The 23,532-nt window shown below is 38.0% G+C and overlaps 2 protein-coding genes across 2 annotated transcripts; both read left to right on the top strand.

Moving 5' to 3' along the window:
* The first annotated feature begins 676 nt into the window (after positions 1 to 676).
* On the top strand, positions 677 to 3,118 carry LOC133976669 (caspase a-like). The gene is made up of 7 exons (XM_062414928.1): positions 677 to 1,001; positions 1,084 to 1,172; positions 1,375 to 1,551; positions 1,686 to 1,932; positions 2,138 to 2,290; positions 2,401 to 2,510; positions 2,666 to 3,118. Exons 1-7 carry the CDS (start codon positions 677 to 679, stop codon positions 2,771 to 2,773), a joined length of 1,209 nt encoding a protein of 402 aa, XP_062270912.1. The 3' UTR covers positions 2,774 to 3,118.
* A 3,497-nt stretch (positions 3,119 to 6,615) lies between these two features.
* aox6 (aldehyde oxidase 6) lies at positions 6,616 to 21,787 on the top strand. Its single transcript, XM_062414566.1, has 35 exons — positions 6,616 to 6,743; positions 7,538 to 7,595; positions 7,756 to 7,852; positions 8,985 to 9,093; positions 9,174 to 9,300; positions 9,756 to 9,817; positions 10,039 to 10,116; positions 10,606 to 10,686; positions 10,909 to 11,053; positions 11,572 to 11,664; positions 11,858 to 12,009; positions 12,296 to 12,389; positions 12,517 to 12,626; positions 12,894 to 13,078; positions 13,428 to 13,590; positions 13,685 to 13,762; positions 13,972 to 14,141; positions 14,220 to 14,346; positions 14,802 to 14,924; positions 15,004 to 15,100; positions 15,364 to 15,488; positions 15,584 to 15,717; positions 15,864 to 15,951; positions 16,389 to 16,475; positions 16,607 to 16,798; positions 16,932 to 17,159; positions 17,740 to 17,835; positions 18,375 to 18,503; positions 18,610 to 18,684; positions 18,768 to 18,820; positions 19,568 to 19,682; positions 19,765 to 19,830; positions 20,400 to 20,588; positions 20,784 to 20,951; positions 21,510 to 21,787. Exons 1-35 carry the CDS (start codon positions 6,690 to 6,692, stop codon positions 21,558 to 21,560), a joined length of 3,999 nt encoding a protein of 1,332 aa, XP_062270550.1. The 5' UTR covers positions 6,616 to 6,689; the 3' UTR covers positions 21,561 to 21,787.
* The last annotated feature ends 1,745 nt before the right edge of the window (positions 21,788 to 23,532 follow it).

Genomic DNA, 23,532 nt, shown 5'->3' on the forward strand with positions numbered 1-23,532 from the left:
CCGCCAGAAGTGTGAGTGTGTGGGTGTGAGTGTGTGTGAGTGAGGGAGTGAGGATCTTAACACTGAGACAAAGAGGAACATAATGCTGAATTCATGTCGCAAAAGGATATTTACATGGTTGGAAACTGTAGCATTAGCTACTGTGTGGATTGTGTTTTGAAGCAGTTAGTGGTTTCTTACCTGACTTCTCTGGAGTTTCGCCACATTGCGTTAATGTCATGCAGCGTTTGGCGGCATCGCAAGTATTTTCCAGTGACTTGCTCTTGTTAGGCATGTTGAAAATGTTGGTGACCGTGGATAAATGTCATTGTGGTCTTTTCCTCCCGTCGTTCACGCCCCTACGTACGGCGTCTCTACACCTTTACGTTATAGGCTGAAACAATAGTCCCAGTAGCTCCGGAGTCCCAAATAAAAAGTATAACTGCAGACTATCTATTTAACATTGAAATAGAAATTGAAGTTGACATGAAATGAAATGCGAAGAAAATGCCATATGCAATGACTGGTTCCCTAAACCTTGGAGGGGATGGAGGGGGTTGGAGAAAGGTGAACTCACAGACTCACAGACGCACAGACGTACAGACGGACGGACAGACCAACATCCCGCTCTCCAATTATAGTAGTAGGATAAGGGCTCAAATAAGCAATGCATCACTCACTCCCAAAAAAATTTTAAATGTTATTTTTTTCTCTTTGCTTCATATTTCCTCTTTTAGACAATCAACTTGCCAAAGTGAGGGCTAAGTTTGTGGTGGGGGTGAACAGTACAGTTATTAAGCAGCTCCTGGATGATCTTATACATGATGGCATCGTGAATGAGGGAGAGAAAGGCTCAATACTTGAGGAGAACAGTACCAGGGCAGACAGAGCACGCTCCCTCATTGACACAGTGAGGAGGAAAGGAGGTGAAGCCAGCAGGAAGTTCATTGCTCATCTTCATGTCAGAGACCCTATACTTTACAAAGACCTGGGTCTGTCTTCTGGTCAACCTGGTCAGTCAGGTGAGTTGACATATTTCACAGGTGTAGTTCACAAGTAGAAGAACTTCATTCTGAACAGTGATGTTGTGTTTTACATTCACAGCTGCAGAGCCCCTGATGGAGGAGGAACGGTCAACCACATTCATCCCAACAATGGCTGCATTCTGGAGGGAGAAACAGAAGGATAAAAGTGTTAGTCATTCATTAAAGCTTTATCAAATATGTCACATGGTTTTAATTAATAGATTTACCTTCAGCAATTTACAGGAAATATGAGGGAAATGTATTTTTGATACACGAACACACATTAAGTACATTTCTTGTGCATTTTTCAACACATTTTTCCTGTAAATGATCACAATACATTCATTTCATTTAAGTTTCCATTTTTCAGGTTTACACTGTGACCAAGGATTCAATCAGGAGTCGTGTGGCCTTACTAATCACTAACATAGAGTTTACTGATGAGGAAATGAACAGAAAAGGAGCAGAGAAAGACGAGCAGAACATGGAGAAACTGCTCACAGCACTGGGATACGAGGTGGTGAAATACAGGAACCTCACTGGAAAGGTACTTTGGATTTTTTTTTTTTTTAAATAAATCACATTTTCTCAAGTTAATATAAATGTAAAATGTTACCTTTGTGTTGTCTGGTTGATTGAGCGATACAGTAACTGACATCTGACTTGTTTGTGTTCGCACAGAAGATTAAAAAAGCTGTAATTAAGTTCTCCGAGCATCCAAAACTGAAAGAGACGGACAGTGTGTTTGTGGTTATCATGTCTCACGGGGAACGGGGAGCTGTTCTCGGTGTCGACTATAAAAAGGATCAACCAGTCAAAGAACAGGACAAGTTCCCCATTGATAACATTTACACACACTTGGACGCAGAGCATTGTCCAGAGCTGCTGAACAAACCCAAGATCATCATCATCCAGGCCGAAAGAGGAGGTGACTCTCATCCGTTCTCACAGATGTAACAAACATCAACATAGTTCTTGTAGGACCTACTGTATATTTAATAGATTTATTTTTTGTATAATAATATAGCATTGTATAAGTCTGTTAATATCTTTGTATTTTTATGGTGACATTAGCAGAATTAAGTGACGAGGCCCCTGTGATCTGTATTTAAAGTATGTCACATGTATTGCAGAGAAAGGAGGAGCTGTGCTTGTTAGTGATTATCCAAACGCAGCTGTGGTCAGTGACCAATCACTGTCTGCTGGTGAAGAAGACATTGAGGATTATTGTTTGCGACGTGCACACATAGAAAAAGACTTCATATGTTTTCTTTCTTGCACCCCTGGTGAGTCTGAAATACGATCAGATCTTATTTTAAAGCTCAGGAACATAAACATAATAATTTACATTGATATGATTCATTGATTGATGCAATAAAAACAGTTTCTCCTACAGATACTCTCTCATACAGACATCGAGAGGATGGGTCTCTTCTTATCCAGTATATTGTTGAGGTACTGAACACCTTCGCACATCAGGATCACATTGAGGAACTTTTCAGAAGAGTAAGTTTGAGTCTGGGTGTAAAGTTTTCATGTATAATAGAATACAATTTATATAATGGAAAGTAACACCAGCTGTCAGGCAACAAGACCAGAAAGCAATCAGTAGTTATTGTTTAATTTGCTTTGCTTCATGTCACACTGTTTCAACCTCACAGGTCATGCAACGCTTTGATGAGGCTTTCCCCTCTCTGTCCGAAGGGCAGATGCCAACCAAGGACAGATGCACTCTCCATAAGAACTTCTACCTCTTTCCTGACCTTTGAGACAGGATCCAGAGTTGTAACAGATTTTGTTGCCATGTTTCATTCACTCAAATGTAGTCCTTCATTCAAATATTCTAGTAATGCTTTCTGAGGTGCCACTTTGTGATTAGATAAAATATGTATTCTATATTTTTATATATCGAACATTGTTTAAGACTTTGAGCACAAAGGTGTTTTAACCATTTTTTACTTTTCATCATTTAAATGAGTGTTGGTTTAGACATTTATCAAACAGGGACCATAATGGAAATCCATTCCAGCATATAGCATATTTAAGGTATAACTGTTGTCATTCCTCTTCTCAGATCTTTTAATTATGTAACAAATGTGACATGAATGTGACATTTTGACTATGAATGAACTTTTGTTCTTGTTTGTTATCCATTACTACTTAAGTTTTATAACCACAAATTAAAACTTCATTAGACCAACATTTATGAGAGGTTTTGAGAATGTTTGGTGATGCGATGTGCCTTTTGAAAGTTTCATCTACATCCTCTAATGACACTCAACTAAACTTCTGTTACTAGGATAATTTAAATGTTATGTGGTTTTATTAAACCTTCAGAAACATAAGTGTTGCTTTAACTGTATTTTAAATTGAGAAGGTCAGATGGTTTGAGAAAGTTGACTCAATGATGTCTGGATGTCAAGGTATCATGAGAAGTGTTACTAATGTATATTTTATATGATGTTTATTTTATATGCGATTGCTTTTGAATCTTGTTAATTGAATTGTTTGTATTATCCTGTATTGTTTTTTTAATATCTTCCAGCCCAAGGTATTTTATTTTTGACGTTTACACCACTAAAGATTTGAGTGTAGTCAGATTAAACTTTATTCTCCATTCAGGCTGAAGTGTTGCATAAAAGCAGACAGGAAGACTCATGCTTGGTCACAACACATCAATGTTTAATTGTAGTTTGACTGAACCAACATAAACTTCGACCTGCTGAACAACAAACGTTATCAACATTAAAGCATAAACTGGCTTTGTGATCAAGGATTGATGTTGAAAAATGTTAAAATTGAGTTACACGATATGAGCCTTTACAAACATTTTATTTTATATGTTTATTTTTATTTATCATTCGAATGCCTTATTATTCTTGTTACTTATTGTGTTTTATCGAGTATCCTTAAGATGATTTCTTTGAGCTCAGTAAACTGAGGTCACTGCTTGGAGAAGAGTTAAGGTTATTCAAGCCTTAAGTTTCCTCCAGACATTAAAGCTCATGTGTACAAGGTGTATAGATGAAGGATTGTACAGCGTAAATTAAATGTGTAGTAATTGTATTCAGACTTGGGCAATAAAGACATTTAAACTTGAGTATATGTGTAATATCCCTCACAATCCCCCTTTTAATCATTCTTAATCAGTCTTAAAATGTAACACTCAAAGAATAAGGGAATTAAGCTGTGTCAAGTTCATCATGGTTATATTGAAACTGGCACAGTCTTCACTGCTTAGAAAATCAAAACCAGTCAGACTAAATGTACACAGAACATAAACTCTTTAATGACTGTATAATTTCAGAAAGAGTAGCAAAAAGTCAGTATTTATAGCATTGCAAGTATTTTAAATGTGAGAGAAAAGGGAATTCAAAATAAAGTTATGAATGGCAAAACATGCAGTGGCACTATTAGGAAACCTTTTAAAGTTAAAATGTATTTCAGATACTTAATCATTTATCATCTTATCTTTTCAACACTTGATGGGATATAATACCTTGATGTGACAGTAGGTGCTATGTATAATCTATAATACCAGAATATGAACGTGATTATTAGGCTTGGATGCTCTAAGAGAAGACGGAACAAAGAAGTCTTGAAAGAAGACCACAAGCTGTGAACTATATGTATGATATTGTAAAAATATCATACATATACATTTAAAATAACATATACATGTAAAATAAAGTCTCATTCATGCAGCACAAACAGGAAAAAATAAATAAACTAAGAGTCATAAAACATATTTTACACCCACATGTATTCACTCTTGTAAAGATATTTTCCTCTGTTGTCTTTTCCTTTGGCGCCATCTGGTGGACACACTCCCTACTTGCACTTTCTGTCTGACAGTACACAGTGCTGCAGTGTAATAAACATATTTTATTCTCATGTCCTGCCCTTAGTGAGCATGGACCTCTCAACAATGCATCACATTTTCTGTTAAAGAGCAGAACAGGTGATGATTAACGAGAGAAATGGAGGCTGAAAAGTGACAAATACTCAGATAAAAGACTTTAAATGTGCTGAAATGTCTCCTTGAATTCACATTTATTCCAGTTATGGTTTGAATTCATGATGATAGCAGCATCAAAATACATGTTCAGGTATTTTCACTGTAAAATAACATGTTTGTTTGAGGTTAAAGTTAAATCTTGTTAATATGTTGCTTTTTGTTTGATGTGTTTTTCTACTTTACATAAGGTTAAAAATGAGAATAATGATCATAAACTCACAATAATTCAGCTGTAAAGATCAAAATATTTAATTCTCTTGAAGGAGTTTTAAAACAAAGTATGTTTGTCACAGTTTGGTCTTCACCTGCTGACTAGAGTTCAGGTTAATCATTATAAAATACAACTTGGTGCCATATAACCAGCAGGGATTGTTACAATTCCTCTTTTGACACCAGGATCAAATTTATACTGTTTTTAAAGTGCTCATATTCTATATATATTTATATCAAATGTGATGATATACTTCCACCTGTGGCAATGATCACTTACAGTATGCAACTCTTAAGTGAGCTAGATAAAGTAATAGATGCGTGTTCGTTTCAGTTGTGCAGATCCCACTAGGTCAGAGGTGCACAGCTTCAACAGTTGATCAAGTCAGAGTCAAGCAGCAGCATGAGACAGGAAATCATCTGATGTTGCATTACAAATAAAATAAACACATTTTTACTGCAGTGTGTGCTTAAATTGATATATACTTAAATGAAAAATAATTTACAACCCTTTAATATCCTGAAATACCACACAAACACTATTTGTATGTTTATGTAATTAAAATTAAACATTACTTCCTCAACATCTCTGAAGTATCAAACATGATGTGTTGATTTCCAATTATTGACGATATTGACTGATTAACATTTAGCCTAATTACTGTTTTAGTGTGTGTGTGATGCAGGTGATTATGTGTCAAATATTCATCTGAAAAGTAACAAAATGTGATGTCAAATAAATGTAGTGGAGTAGAAAGTACAACATTACTGGCTGAAATGTATTGGAGTGGAAGTATAAAGTAAAATCACATGGAAATATTCAAGTCAAGTACAAGTACCTCAAAACTGCACTGAAGTAAAATATTTGAGTAAATGTGCTTAGTCACCTTCCACCACTGCAATGTTCAATATTAATATAATTATAATACATTTGATTTGTAAAGCTCTTTACATTTGAAGCAAAGAAAACACATACACACTGAGCTACATGTCATTGCTGCTGTAATGCCTCTCTGTATGTGAAGATTTCTGACTCGTGTGTATATGCATATATGTGTATGTGTATATATATAATTGCTATATTGGTATATTAATGTGTGTGTGTATATATTGATGTATATTTAATTCACAGGGACCTTATTTTGCTCTTTCATGTATCTACATGGCTGAATGACAAGTAAAATCCTTGAATCCTTGGAAGTGCTACAAGGTAAAAGCATCTATATAAAAGACAGATTAAAAAAAACTAAGTTCTGCTAAAAGTCCTTTTTAAAACTCTTTTATTGTGAAAGTCTTAACAGCTGGTAGTGCCGTAGATTCAGTTTTCCTGTCTTTTATTTTGACAGTCTGATCAGCAGGAAGCGTTGTAGATCCAGAGCAGCTTGACTCTCATTACTTCAGATGGACTCTGGTTGACTCAGGCTGCTGTTGGTAAACTCGCTTCTTGCACAATAAAGATGTCTTCAGGAAAAGAAGAAAACACTTTGACCTTGTTTGTTAACGGGAAAAAGGTCAGTTGAGGTTTTTACTTCATGCAGTTCAAAAAAAAGTTAAAGTAGTGTCAAATAACGTTCTGGTGTTACGCAGAAAACGGTCACCCGTCAAATTCAGTGACAGGAAGAAGAAGCTTTCAGCCTGTCAGAGGAAAACAACTAAAGATATATTTATGATTACATCCAGGGTAGAAAATTAGCACCAGCCACCACTCAAATGCACCAAAGTGTCTGGTAATAATAAATAATGATTTACTATTGAGAAGCTGCTGAAACATTTAACATTAATATGTCAGTGCCTGGTAGATGTTTACATTTTAAAAAGTTAATTTCCCACCTTTTTATCTCGTTTAAATATGATGATCACAGCTGAAAACCCTTAATAGGTGTCCAAACTGTCAAAAACTTTCCCTTTTTTAACCTTAATTCTACTAAAACAACCTTTAAATAGTTGTAGTTTAGGTAGTTTGTCATTCAGAGGGTATTTTGCCAATGTATGTAGCAGTTTTGGCATTATATGTATTATAAAAGAGTAACAAAACACCTGATTAAACCAATGTGTGGGGAAAAACCATCAGTAGACTATCCTACAGATAGATGATCTGCTACAGTATGAAGGGAATTACTTTTATATTATTGTCATTTATCAGATTCACATTTGCTCACTGTAAGAAATGACCAGGCTTGTATTTCTTAACCATTTGTGCTATGAAAATTATGAAAATGAATACTATAAAAGACTGTATCATCACCTCAAAGTGTATTTTACTGCAAAACCCTCAGCACGACCGTTTTTCTTTCTGTCTTTTTAGGTAACAGAGACTCATGCGGACCCTGAAACGATGCTGCTGTCCTTCCTCAGAGAGAAGCGTATCCTTTAAATCTGCTACAAACCAGTTTAGGATCAGTTTGCATGATTTCATCTTTTATACACCACAAATTATCATGTGAGCTTCACATACAGGTTGCTTTTTTTATCAGTTTGAGGAAATGAGGCTGGTTTCTCTTTCCTTGACTGCTCCGACCTCAGTGAGGTTAACTGGGACCAAATATGGCTGCGGTGGAGGAGGCTGCGGAGCGTGCACCGTCATGGTGTCACACTACCAACCCGCCACCAAAACCATCACGTATCCTTCATGATAGACCACATCACCTGGCACTTCAATGCAATAGCTATTATTTGATTTTAAACTAAATGTGTAACCAATAAGTAATGATGTGGGTAATAACTCTGAATCAATGTGATGATTTGGCTGATTTTTAATGACTGGATTTGCAAAGAAATGACGTTCCTGTCTGGTTATTTTATCCATTAACAGTTTCACATTTGAGTCAACATGAAATAATATACATTTCACTACTATATATATATATTGAGATAGAGATACAGAATTACATTTACAGTGAGAAAAGATTGAATCCATATCATTCACAATCAGCTGCAACAAACAGTACAGTTTTATTCATATTGAGTGAGTTTAACATCCTGTTTATCAAACTGTATTAAATTTGAGTGGAAGACCAAAACCCTGACAAGCAAAACACCCCAAATAAGATCAGTGTTTGTTAGAATTAGATGCAACATTGACCTGAAAATCAATTTAACCAGCAGTGGCGGTTAGTTAAATTCCAAAATACATTTTATTTACTAAATTAGATTATGAGAAAACAACAAGAGGAGGTCTGAATGAGCGTTTGTTATCTGTGGTTTGGACGTTTCCCCTCCTGGCACTAAACCACATAACATCTGTTTCACACACACACACACACACACACACACACACACACACACACACACACACACACACATCAGAAAAATAATTTAATGCCTCACGACACAAAAGAGGTCATTTTATAAAATCTTTTTAAAATAGTCTGATCATAAGTTGTTTTTCTTTGTGGTTTTATCAAATGACATTTGGACACCTGGAGCAGTAACAGTGAGAGTTTAACTGGCAGATGTAATCAATATAATAAAAAATAATCAATATAATAAAACCCCCGTCCTGTGTGAGGAGTCTATGTGGCTGACACAAAAGTAGCCCCAACCAGACACATATATTGTTTATTTTTCCTCAGCTGACCACACACTGCTTAACCTTATTCTGTCTTAACTTAATATAACTGACATAATGAAATGATATGAAACAGTATATTATTGATGGTTATTATCAAAGTCAAACTCAGCACTTATACTAACACAGCTGATTGAGGTACACCGACATGTTTTCTGTTGTTTTACCTTCACTGCTCCATCAGTCATTACTCAGCCAACGCCTGCCTGCTGCCGCTCTGCCAGCTTCACGGAGCCGCCGTCACCACCGTGGAGGGCATCGGCAGCACCAAGACCAGGATCCACCCAGTACAGGTCAGTTTAGGGCTGGACTGCCTCGCTCATTCGTCAGCATCTTGGCGTTAATAGTTGTGGGATAATGTGTTTGTTTGCAGGAGCGAATAGCGAAGGCTCACGGCTCGCAGTGCGGCTTCTGCACTCCAGGGATGGTGATGTCCATGTACGCTCTGCTGAGGAACAAGCCTCATCCTGCCATGGACGACATCACCCAGGCGCTGGCTGGTAACACACATTCATATTTATGTCCTGATGTTTGTCATAATTCAGTGGAAAGTGACGTTTATATAGTTATAAAACAGCCAAGAAGCTGTGGCAGGTGTTTGAATATCTGGAAAAACAACAGCATCCATCAGCCGATTTTTTCAAAGGCCGCAACTAACAATTACTTTCATTATAGATACATTTCTCTATTAGTTGATGAAATGTTTAGTGTATGATATGTAAAATATTGGTGAAATAATGGCAACAGTGATGTGAGTTAGTATAAAATGTGAAGATATTCAATGAACTGCTGTATAGGACGAAGAAAAACAGCAAATGTTCACATTTGAGAAGCTGAAACCATCAAAGTTTTGACATTTTTGCTTGAAAAATTGCTGAAACTATGAATGTTCAAAAATAGCTGCTGAGTAATCGACTGATTGTTGCTGTTCTCATCGTCTGCTGTTGTTTTCCAGGTAATCTGTGTCGCTGCACTGGTTATCGACCTATTGTTGACGGCTGCAGGACTTTTTGTCAGGTACATGCAAAGCTCGACTCTACATAATGCAAAAAAATCAGCACTCAGACTGATGATGATGTCACCACTTTATCTATCAGTAGGGCTGGTTATTGTTTACATAGGGACACACACACATGCAGCATAAAGCTTGTAACTGTAATGAATCCTTTTAATATGCAGATAATATTAAAAAGCCGTAACGTGGTGAGAAAATGTGATAAGTGTAACGTTACCGACAGGAAGCCAACTGCTGCCAAGCAAACGGAGACGGAAACTGTTGCCTCAATGAGAAGGAAAGTGGAGATGAACCTGATCATGTGAGTTCAGCTGCTTTTAAGATATTTTCTGCCTCTTTTAATGTCGTTTTTTTTGTTATTTTTTTTTCTATTTCTGTGCTTTTTTTCATCCTTTATCTTAGTTGTTTATCTCTTTATTTTTCTATTATTGATCTTTTATCACTGGTAATTTTCATTTTTACTTTTAACTTCCTTTTAGTTAGTTTTGATCCTTCTGTTAACATTTTTTTTCTTATTTTCTTCTGTTTTCTTTTCTTATTTATTTGTAGAGCACATTTCTAAGGCACTCAAAGACATTTACACAGAAGACTATATACAAAGTGAACTAAAAGTACATTTTTAGTCTTTTTGCTTCTTTTCTTTGCCTCTCCTTGTCGTCTTACTTGTAACTAATACCACTCGCACCCTCCTCCAACTGTCTGGGGTCAAGCGAGGAGAAATCTCAACTTCATTCCTGTAACCAGGCCATGATAAATGCTAAATAAATATCGCTGCTTGTTTCTGCTCCAGGGAAAGCCGCAGCTGTTCGACAAGAGCCAGTTTCTGCCGTTGGACCCGACACAGGAGCTGATCTTCCCTCCAGAACTGATTGTAAGTCGTTGCACAGGACAAGAAGTTAATTTATTTGGTGGTAGAGGTTAAAAAGTTGGTGGCAGTATGTTTTATACCCATATGCTGTATGTATGAAAATGAATTTGAATGCATTTTAACATAGATAGAAAACAGTATAAACTCCAACTACTATTTAAAAGAACAGCTCTTACATTTTAATAGTAATTGCAATGTGAAGAAAATTTCACTTTTCTCCCCCAGCTGATGGCGGAGAAGGCGAGCCCACAGACTCTCTCCTTCCGTGGGGAAAGGATGACCTGGGTGTCCCCTGTCTCGCTGGAGGAGCTGGTCCAGCTGAAGACAAGCAACCCTAAAGCTCCGCTGGTCCTGGGCAACACTAACATAGGTAAGTAGGTGAAAAAATAGATATAAAGATGTAGAAACAACAAATTTACACAACTTTTCTAGAGATATTACCTTAATGGAGCTGGAACAATAAGTCGATCTACACAAAATTAAACTGTAACCATTTTTAACAGTCGTCGAGAAACGTGGTTATAACATTTGTTGGTTGCAGCTTTTCAATTGTGAAGATTTAAAGGTTTTCTGTGTCATACATGATGGTCAACTGATCATATATTCAGATTTTGGATTGTTGATCAGACAAAAAGAAATATAGTAGTTTTTCACTCTTTCCTGACAATTTATATATAAAACAGTGATGAAAATAGCCCTACTGCATAATAACAAATGCATGATAAAAGCTTATAGCCTATTCTCAACTTTAGTGGCTGAACATAAATGACTAAAGTACCTCATTATTACTGTTATAAATATATAGATGATAATTTATTGTCACAGATTCAGCTTCAGGAGAAAAGATCCGGTTAAACTAAACTCTGGTGTCTCTGCTTTGTGTCAAAGGTCCTGATATTAAGTTCAAAGGCGTCATGCATCCTCTGATAATATCTCCAACCAGAGTGACGGAGCTGTTCGAGGTCGCTCAGATGCCAGAAGGTGGGTAACCTCCACCTTTAACAGCAGTACCAGGGAGATTTCTTCCTTTTGTTATCTCCATTTTGATGTGATCTTGTTGGATAGATGGTAATTCTGCCTGCCTGATTTCAGTTTTTTGACAAATTGGGATTTTTAGAACTTGATGAAAGTTTTAAGGTCATGTGATGTGGTTAACATGCTTGTTTCTCTGCAGGTGTTTCTGTGGGAGCGGGATGCAGTCTCTCTGAGGTTCTGTCTCTTTTGGAGAAGCTGGTCCACCAGTTTCCGGAGGAGAAGACCGAGCTGTTCAGAGCCCTGATCCAGCAGCTGGAAAACCTGGGAAGCCAGCAGATCCGCAATGTCGCCGTGAGTAGACTTCATTCTGACGTCACTGATGGAAATTCAATGTACATAGGAAATTTGAAATGCAGATCTTTCCTTTTCTACCTGCTTCCATATATTCTTTCTTCATTTATGTCTTTCTCTTCTTCTGTAGTTTAAAAATGAAGTACAATGAAGACTTCACATCATTGTTTTAGGGTAAAATGAAGAATCGCTGTACCACTAGCAGCTGGCTATGAAAAACATGCACATTTATACCAATATAATAAAGTAAATTTACACTTTTTATCTCATATGTTTTGTATGTTAGTCTCTTGGAGGCCACATCATGAGTGTTTACCCAAACTCAGATCTGAACCCTCTTCTGGCTGCCGGAAACTGCAAAGTCATTGTTATTTCAAGCGGTGAGTCTCCAGCAGTGATTTGTTTTAGAGATTTAGTTGAGAGATGAGAAACCTGAGGTAGCTGTGCTGATAAGACCAAAATATAAGAAATGTTTAATCAAGTCGAGTTTGTTTTTGGATCCATCAGGAGGAAGACGAGATGTTCCTCTGAACCAAGACTTCTTTGTGAGCTTTGGAAAAACCATCCTGAAACCAGATGAGATCGTCGTGTCTGTTTTTATTCCTTTTTCCAGAAAGGTACAAACCTGTTGTTCATTACAAAGTCCTGCACTTGTTCTTTTGTCAGTGTGTTGTTTCTAATCGTCACAAATTCAAGCTTTCAAGTTTTACATATTTAATAAGATTTAAAATATTATTAGTACAGTAGATTTTTAAGTGAGAAAACCCAGAAATGAATGCAGCCAAAACAAGTATAACCAGCAGTTCTTTTTCTTTTATTACAAACATAGCAAAAAGGTTAAACATAGAGTTAGCATGTGAGTCAGTTCCTCGTTCATCCTGCAGGGGGAGTTTGTCCGAGCTTTCCGTCAGGCTCCGAGGAAGGAGAGCGCCTTCGCCACGGTGACGACGGGGATGAGGGTGTTTTTCTCAGCGGGATCCAGACTTGTGGAGGACGTCAGTATTTACTACGGAGGACTGGGAGCGACCACCGTCAGCGCTGCCAAAACCTGCACAGCCATCGTCACCCGGTCCGAGTCATGATTAGTGTTACGATCATTTAATCTGTGTTCTCTTCTTTATTCTCCTCATTTTCTTCCTTGTTTCTGGCTCCTTCCTTTCTTTCTCATTTGTTTCCTCTATTTCTGTTTTTCTTCCTCATGTATGATTTTTGTCTTGACTTCCTGTTTCTCTCCACTTTCCTTTCGTTCGTGCTTTTTTGTCTGCTTCCCTTTTTACCACTCTTTAAGTTGCCTTTGTCCTTTTTTACATTACTTCTGTTTCCTTTTGCATCTTCATTTTTAACCCAGGTGAAAAATTGTAAGAACCTTGTATAATCTGAAACCCCTCTCTGCTTTACTCCCATGTTTCCCCCTTTAGACCGTGGGATGATGAGACCCTCAGTCGGGCCTATGACGTCCTCCTGGATGAGCTGGTCCTCCCTCCGTCCGCTCCTGGAGGAAAAGTGGAGTTTCGTCGCTCCCTGGCTCTCAGCTTCCTCTTCAAATTCAACCTGGAGGTCCTGCAGAAGCTCAGAGAACTGGTACGGCTGTGCATTTTATCATCAACATTTAATTTCTCAAATATTTAAAATGTTGTTTGTTTAGCCACGAGGAACTTTTTATTTTTGTCTTCAGAATGTGATCACAGATGAACTTCCAGAGAAGATTCAGCCTTTACCGAGAGAGATCCGACCCAGCCTGCAGGAGTTCCAGGTCAGGAAATATCACTCAGGTTGTGAGTGAGTCCAGAAATAAGTCAAATCAAATATTTAAAGCTTTTAACTTGTGGGCACAGAAATGAATTTCACAACCTAATAAAATCTTTAACTTTACAAAAAGTAAAGTTTTGAAGAGGAAAAACATTTAGCTACCCAGCCTTCAACAGCTATTTATTCATTTTAACAATAACTCTTCTTCTTCAGCATGTATCTGAGGGCCAGAATGAGCAGGACCCAGTGGGCCGTCCCATCATGCACCGCTCCGCCATCAGCCAGGCCACAGGTGAGGCCGTATACTGCGATGACCTGCCCAAAACAGACGGGGAGCTTTTCCTAACTCTGGTCACCAGCTCTCGAGCACATGCTACGATCATGTAAGTGTGTCGACCTCTGAGCCACTTTCTCATTTAAATCCACAGTTCGTGTTTTAATTTGTGCGTTTTGACAAACAGACGTGTGGATGTGAGCGAGGCTCTGCAGCTTCCTGGTGTTGTTGACGTCATCACGGCCAAAGATATTCCTGGAAAGAAAGTCCGAGCAATGTTTGGTTACGATGAGGAGCTGCTCGCCCAGACAGAGGTGGGCTCTGTGTGTGTGTGTGTGTGTGTATGTGTGTGTGTGTGTGTGTGTGTGTGTTTGCATTTATACTGTATTCTTGGTGGACCCCATGTATATAAATCCTTAAATTAACTGCTCTTATTGGCAAAAACGATGATAAATAATAAGTAATAAGTATATTTTTGCGAATAAAAGACTTCTTTAACACAGTTCCCACTGCTAATAAAACTGCCTGAAAGGTGAAATTTGGAAGGTGTATTGCAAACAGGGAAAGGCATCAGATTCTGCAGTGGTCATAAAATATCCAGAAAAGGAACATTACGTCTCTCATTGCTAACATGATTATAAAGGATCTGCTCAGGGTTGTTTAGGACAAATAGAAAAAAATAAATCTCCATCTTAGCTCATTTTCAGCTGCTGTTAACATCATATGTAGTATCTGCAGTGTTTTTATCTTACGTAATGTTTGTCCACAGGTGTCGTGCATCGGTCAGATGATATGTGCTGTAGTCGCCGACACGAGGGCGCACGCCAAGCGAGGCGCCGCAGCCGTGAAGATCACCTACGAAGACCTGCCAGAGCCAGTTTTCACCATAGAGGTCTGCGGAGTTCAGCTCGCTCGGTGCTGTCATTAACGAACAAGTGAAATGTGGTTGACAGTTTTTATCTCCATTACAGGAGGCCATCGAGAAGTCGTCTTTCTTTGAGCCTCTGAGGACGATAAAGAAAGGAAACGTGACGGACGCCTTCAAAACTGTCGATCGGGTTTACGAAGGTGAAAATCTGTTTGTGTCAGAGGAAGAAAATGCATTCTTGTGTTTTGTTTGTGACAGTTTAGGTGACAGTTCGTCAGGTGTAATTTTTAAAGGTGATAGAGTCATATTTATTTTTTGTCCATATTTTGTCTAAATAGTGGTGACATCATTCAGATCAACATTTTCCATCATGATGAATCACCAAACTGTTACTCATCCAATATAAAACAGAGCCAACCTCTTTATTGATCCATCTCACTGTATTTATAATGGTTTTCCTCAGGAGAGATACGTTTGGGAGGCCAGGAGCATTTCTACATGGAGACGCAGAGCATGCTGGTTGTTCCTGTCGGCGAGGAGACAGAGTTCAACGTTTACGTCTCCACTCAGTGGCCGACATTAGCTCAGGTGCACAGAGACGCCTGCAAACCAGCTGTCATGTTTCTTCACAATTCATCCACTGTTTGATTTTCACGTGTGTCTTTTATTTTTTCTGGCTGTAGGACGCAGTTGCGGAGACGTTGGGCATCCCATCCAACAGAGTCACATGTCACGTGAAAAGGATCGGTGGAGCTTTTGGAGGGAAAGTCACCAAAACCTCCATACTGGCTTCTATCACCTCTGTAGCTGCGTGGAAGTGAGTCACAACCAACACAGCGTAATAATAATTAAGGGTCTGCTAAAAAAACAAACAGTAAATGACAAGAAAAATGAGGCTTTAGAAGAATTTCAATGTTGTTTTTTTAGTCATTTACTTTTATTGTTTATTATTTATTTATTCAGGACTAACCGGGCGGTCCGCTGCATCCTGGAGCGAGGTGACGACATGCTGATTACAGGAGCGCGTCACCCTGTTCTGGGAAAATACAAGGTACAGTCACAAGGTTATCAAAGGGATAAAAGGGGGAAAAACATATTCCACAATTTTATTTTTTTACCTTCGCTTTTTGTTTTGCTTTTTTCTTGTGAAATACTGCGTACTTAAACCTCTGAGGGCCCCTTAAATGTTCTTTAAATGAAACAGCTGAAGTAGCATCCCATCATATTATGACAAAGAGTCAATCAACCTCATTCAGCTGTGATACATATCATTAATAAAGGTGCTGTTCATAATGATCAAACTTGGCAGGCTTAAATCAGTTACTACTGTTGTCAAGACGTCATCTATAAAGGAGGCATGGCGCTCCTGATCTCTGATAAACATTATAAGTAACAAAAGGAAATTACAGGTTGATTATCTTGTTTTCTTTGCATTTGTCAGCAAAGATGTGAAAAAGCTGCCTGATAATTGTTAGCTGTTTGTTCCAGGTCGGTTTCATGAATGACGGCAGGATCGTGGCTGCCGATATGCAGTACTACGCCAACGCTGGCAACACTGTAGATGAATCAGTCCTGGTGGGTAAAACCTGTCGTGTTCAGTATTTAGTAGTAGAAAGTGTGGTGCTCTTTCTTTCTTCTGACTCGTTCTTACACTATCTATTGTTGGTGTGAATGTGGTGTAATCGTCAAATTCCTCTTTCTTGCAGGTAGTAGAGAAAATCCTGCTTCACATGGACAACGCCTACAACATCCCCAACCTGCGAGGCCGTGCTGCCGCCTGCAGGACCAACCTGCCCTCCAACACCGCCTTCAGGGGCTTCGGTGTTCCCCAGACCGGCATGGTCGTCGAGAACATGGTCAATGATGTTGCCATGGTGCTGGAGCGCCCGGCAGACCAGGTCACACGCCATATGCTTGATCTTTATTCTTGTAGACACCTTGTGAAATCGTGTCTAATAATAAAACAATAAACAGGAAGACATTGGTCAATATCACATTTTTCATCCCGTTAATTTTTAAATTCGTCGACAGATTCGGGAGATCAACATGTACAAAGGGCCGTCGGTCACCCACTACAAGTTTGAGTTCAGCCCGGAGAACATGCACCGCTGCTGGGAGGAATGCAAAGCCAAGTCCGACTACGATGCCCGACGGACAGCCATCGACCAGTTTAACCAGCAGAACCGCTGGAAGAAGAGGGGCATGTCCATCATCCCCATTAAATACGGCATCGCATTTGCAGAGAGCTTCTTAAATCAGGTTTTGTGGCCATTACCACCATATTAATCACATGCATGTCCAGCTTTTCAGACATTCCTACATTAAAAGAGTTAAAGAATTTAATCAATTAAGTTGTTTGTTTTTTTTTACAAACTAACATTTATGAACCAAAACTTAATGCATGGGCACTTGCTTACTAAACCTATTTAACACTTTGTCATTTTTTTCTCATCATTTGTACCACCTTCACTGTAACATGTCCAAAAAATTGCCATTAAAAACCTGCAAATTACTAAAAAATGTCAAGAAATCAATATAAAATTAAAGGACCTGTTTTATTTACTATTATATTTTATATTTGTCTGAAAAAAAATGCAACTTTAAATTATTATCATTTTAATCTGGCTTTTAATTAGTGTCATTTTAACTCATTCTTACTAAATGTCTAATTTTTAATTAAATAATTAATTTTTTCACTTGCTGTGGTTTATTTTATTATTATTATTATTTTTATTAATTAATTTCTAACATTTATTTTCTTCTGACATTGGCCTTAATACTGTGTTGCATTTCTCCTGTTAGTCATGTGATTAATGTCTGTGTGTCTTTGTGTAAAAAGGCTGCAGCTCTGGTCCACATCTATAAAGACGGCTCTGTTCTGGTCACTCACGGCGGCACGGAGATGGGTCAAGGCATCCACACCAAAATGCAACAAGTACGTGTGTCAAAGTCGGAACAAGTGTCCAGTAGTCTTTTTACTAAATTCACGATAGATATAAAGATGCAATTCTGTAATATAATTCATGTATTGATAGATTGGTCTCTCATGTTTCTGTTCATGGTGGATAAAAACTAGTCCTGGTAAAATAAGCTGCAAATTATAGAAATGAAACCTTAAAAACTAAAATGTTTAAATTATATCGGCAGGATTTTATGTATATTTTATTATTTTTCTTTATTAAAGTTTAATATGTTTAATAGTTACTTATAGTTATTTAAAATGATTGAATTCCCAGTGAAGGTTACTGACATTACATTTCATACAATAAAGTTAATCGTTAAACTGTAAAATATGAGGCCTCCACTACATATCTTTATGACAAGTGCTGTTAAAAAAAAAAGTGTTAAATGTTTATATTCTGTATATAGATTCATTGCAAGTCTGTAACAATCAAGCATGGTCTGCCTCAATTTGTTTTAAGCCAAACAGCAAGTCATTTTTTTACATGTATTCTCTTGTTTTGTTGTTTTTAGGTGGCGAGCCGTGAGCTTCACATCCCTCCCTCTAAGATCTACATCAGTGAAACCAGCACCAACACTGTTCCCAACACCTGCCCCTCTGCTGCGTCCTTCGGCACCGACGCCAACGGCATGGCGGTCAAGGTAGAGTCTTATTCATATATCTATTGTTGTAACTAGTATCAAATATAAACTGACAGTAAAGATATTAACATGGATCATTTGGGGGTTTTTTGTCTCTTTTCTTCAGAACGCCTGCCAGACTTTGTACCAGCGGCTGGAGCCAATCAGGCAGAAAGACCCCAAAGGATCATGGGAGAGTTGGGTATGATCTGATAAGAGAAGTTATAATGGACACCAGCTAACAGACGCACATTAAATATGTTTCTCTTTTTTTATTGTACTCAGGTGAGAGCAGCGTTTTTTGAGAAAATCAGTTTATCAGCTACTGGATTCTACAGGTAAGCCTGATATAAACTCAATTTAGGGTCTATTGTTTGTTGGTTTATTTGCACAACCAGAAGATAACATAGCCAAAAGGTTGACCTCATAGTTCAGGGGTAAAATATGAAAATAAAATCAACATTAATGTGCTCATCTATATAAACCAGAATCTACAGTGTTGTTCAAACTAGAAAGCTACTAAAAAGTTAACATGTTATAAATACCTGTGGAGATAAGTGTACACATTTACTGGGAATTGAGTTCTAGTTTTGAGAAGTTTAAAGGGACATATTGTCAAAAAGAGAACATCAAAACGCTCAGTACAGGAACAAATTGATGCAGCCCATATTCAGAAACTGTGCCCAATTAAACAAGCTCTGTACAGCTGTAACTAGGTGCTTTTTTGACCATACAAAATGTTTGTAAATAGTACACAAAAAATGAAAATATGAAACCTTTAAAGGGACATAATATTACCTCTTTTAGTTCTTTAAAATGCAGCCGAAGCCGATGACTTTTCCTGGTTTAATAAAAATCATAAAAAGTGCTAAATATACTGAAATGATCATTAAAGACAGAAGTCAGACCTGTTCTCTGTTTCCTAAACACAATACAGTCTGTGTATCTTAATCCATGTTGCAGTCATTTATATACAGGTGAATAACGGAGCAATATAAATGTAATATTCTGCTGAAATTAAACGTGCATCTTGAATTGAATTTGAAAGCTAAAAGATGTAACAGCAGCCTCCTGTGTGTCTTCAGAGGTCCAGATCTTTACATGGACTGGGAGAAGATGGAGGGTCAGCCTTACGCTTACTTCACATATGGAGTCTGCTGCTGCGAGGTGGAGCTGGACTGCCTCACAGGAGACTACAGGGTCCGAACATCATTCAGACTCATTTTAACAGTGAAAACATAAAAAATGTGGGGGTAATAATGTTGTTTTTTGGTCCTCGTAGACGGTGAGGACGGACATTGTGGTCGACATCGGCAAAAGTGTGAATCCATCAGTGGACATCGGCCAGGTGAGACTCTCTCTTCTTATCGCACGTTGAAAGGAAATGATTTAGTAGTGTGTGATTTAGTACAAGAAAGTATTCAATTAATTCAAAAACTACTTTTACTTAGTGTACAGAAGTTTAGGTTAGAGTTAAAGTCAAGCATGCAACTCAACAAATATTAAATTGCAATATAAATGAAAATGTATGCGGTCTAAAAACAAAGATTTTATAGTTCTTTTTAAGCTCATTCATCTGGAAATCAACAATTACTGCTACAATACAACATTATTTACTTTCTTAACAGCTCATACAAAGATGTGGTGCTGCTGTATGTCTAATATTTCAGATTAATTACCCAGAAACTTCCTCAGAAAGTGTTAAGAAATTGAACAGTAATCAGGAAATTATGTGTTACCCAAAATCCAAAAGGAATCTGACGCACACTCCTGCATATTTTCTTTGCTTGCTTCTCTTTTTTGTGTAAAATTAAGCAATAGTTTGTAGTTCTGTAGCGAAAGATGCCAAATATTTGCTTTTTTCTCCACCCTTCCTCTTATTTCTCCTCCCATCTTTGTGTCCTCCCTCCCTCTCAGATTGAAGGAGCGTTCATGCAGGGTTTGGGTCTCTTCACTCTGGAGGAGTTGAAGTTTTCTCCTTCGGGGCTCCTGTACACTCGAGGTCCGTCTCAGTACAAGATCCCCGCCGTCTGCGATGTGCCGCTTCGCTTCAACGTCTACCTGCTGTCAGACTCCCACAACCCCCACGCCATCTACTCCTCAAAGGTCAGAGGTCACCATGTCACAGATACACGCCTTTAATTTTTTCCAACAGAGCTTTTACTCACTTTTACACATATCAATATAAAGATTAACTCATTTGTACATGTTCAAATGATAAAAGTCTTCAAAGAGCATTGCTTAGAGTCCCTCTGATTTTAGTCAGTAAGTAATATTACCCATGATGCTTTGTCTCTGCAGGGTATTGGAGAGCCCATCCTCTTCTTGGGCAGTTCGGTGTTCTTCGCCATCAAAGACGCGGCGGCGGCGGCTCGCTCAGAGTCCGGTCTAGTCGGTCCGTTTTCTCTGGACAGCCCTGCAACAGCAGAGAGAGCCTGCCTGGCCTGTGCATCCCCGTTCACTAAGAAGGTAAAAACACTGGTGTACTGTGTTTCTTTCTGGATGTTGTTTTAAAGGTGGAGTTTTTAAGGCAAAGCGACAGGAGAAACCCACTGATGTTCAATTCTAGCATTTTTTTAATGAGGATTATTAATTGCAAGTGTCCATAAAAATACAAATTCAATGTTTTTTTAAAACTCAAAAACATGCAGATAAGTTGCATAGCAGTCGGGATCTGAATCACAGTGAAATGCAATCCAGTCAGTTCCTTCCTATTGTGCAGTAAAGATAGATTATATTGTTGTTGGCATGACTTTCTGAGTGATAGTCTGACTGAAGTCTCCGGCTACAGTGAGCGCGGCATCAGACTGAACTCTGTACTCATCTGCAGTGCAAAATTTCTCCATAAATTCTTCCTTATTCAATTCAGTGCTTTTATGGTCCCAGTGGCATATAAAACACATAAAAACAGCAACAGACAATGAGACACATAAAAGACACAATGGATATAAAAGAGAATGATGATCAGCATAAATGTGTGAACTTCTGTTAATGTTTCTATTTGTTGTTGTTTTATTTTGTTTCCAGATTCCAGCCAGCAAACCAGGATCTTTCAAACCTTGGGCCTTAAACATCTGAAACACTGACACTCACACTATAAAATTACTTTATGTGTCACATTTTAAAGTCCTATATTGCACATTTATTCTGCTTTTCATCTATGCATCATGTGAAATGTATACCTTTATGAAATCACAGAACTTTTAAATGTATTTTTGTCTGTTTTACAAATCACAGTTTCAACAAGGGAAGAATAAATAATGAAACTGTTTTTGAATATGTTAAATAAAGCTTTTTTAAATCAGCGGTTAAGAAGTGAGGAATCATATCTGATCATATCTTCTAAACAAGGACCAGCGGGCGAGTGGTCCAGTGTGTGTAAACTAATGCAGATCTTCTCGCGGGCCGAGGTTGATCAGACATCGATGCAACGCTGCGTTGTACGCCTGAGGCCTGCGAGAGCGACAGGAAGTGCTGTTAAATCAGGTGTTTCACAAGAAGAGGCCAGGTGATGCTGGGTTAAAGAATAAGAGACAGTTTCTTAAAGGTGTTGGCTTGTTGTACGACCATTTTATATTTTTATTAATGTTTAAATTTGATCAGAAGGAGAAACTGATGAAACGTGTAGAAGCAGGTCAGCTGTCTAAACAAAGCTGTACATACAATTTATGGATAATTATTGAAATTTCTGTCTGATTTGATTGATTTTCAGCTTTTTATACTTCAATTTAATGTATCTTTAAAGTATCTAGAGGCTCCAGCTCATCCTATTTGGGAAATAGAAATTTGGGCTAAAGAAAAAAACATTTCATTTCTTCTCCTCATCTTGTTGTTGGACCTGTTATCAGTATTAAAAGTTTCCCAATAGATGTTAAAGTATTTGTGACGCTGTGAACAGCCTGTGAAAACATGCCAAATCTGCCTTTGTTTGAGATATACGACTAAACATGGATTGCAGGCCTCGTATCGTCTGGGTTAACTGGTCCTGACGGGCCGTGTGGATCCTCTCAGCTGTAGCTCAGAGAGAAACAAGCTTCCCCCGATGGACGCCTTAATGGTAAAGAAGACCGGAGGCTCCTCAAAACCCTGGAACATCAAGACATTTAACAGAGGAAGTCATGATTTTTCAGGACCTTTTGAATCAAGTAGAATAATAGAACAATAACTTGGAGAGGTTGAAGACGTGGGAAGGTTTCATCAGCTTCTCACAAACATCCTGAGAAGAGAAATAAATCAATCGATCAATCACACTTTATTATATTGCACCTTTCATACAAGTCGAATGAGAATCAAAGTGCTTTACAAGTGATTGACAAACGCACAGGAAGGTAATATGGATCGGAGACTAATAAATAAACAGAATAAACTAATAAATAATAAAGGATGAGTCAAAATGAAAAATCAGACTTGTACAATAAATACAACACAACACAATTAGTTCTAGTGTCACTGTTAGTGAAGTTAGTGTCATTTTTATGAGATTCATTGACAATTGAATGGGTTAAATCAATTATTTAGTGATATAAAACAGCAAACTGAGCTTATGAGGAGAGACATGTGACAGTGATAATATTTCAGGTTGAATAAATGACCTAACAGAATCATTTTTGTCCCACACAGAGAAGTTAATTAATGATTAGTTGGTGGCTGCTGTTCCTCCATACCTGCAATCCTCTATTATGGCCAGCAGGGGGTGGTATATCACCTTTTTTTAAATCGGAGCATTAAAACTTCAGTGAACTGTCACTTACATGATTTTTGCATGAGCTCTGGAAGGCAGATTGATATACATGCTGGGACAGCTGACTTCTGATATGAGCTGTAGATGCTGACACAAAGTGTGACAGCTGATTTGTTTGATCAGATAAATAAATGCCACAGAGACAGCAGTGATACGTGGAGCTAATGAGGCACAGGAGAGTCTTTGTCAGAGTCTGTTCGTTATCTGTTTTCTGGATGTGAGGACAGAGAAAGTGTGAAAATAGATCAGTATCACGCCTAATGTAGGTTACCATCCAAGCTGAGACAAATCTAAACCCTGCTGGGATGA

The sequence above is a fragment of the Scomber scombrus genome, chromosome 24 (genome assembly GCF_963691925.1).
Source record: "Scomber scombrus chromosome 24, fScoSco1.1, whole genome shotgun sequence".
Classification (NCBI taxonomy): Eukaryota; Metazoa; Chordata; class Actinopteri; order Scombriformes; family Scombridae; genus Scomber; species Scomber scombrus.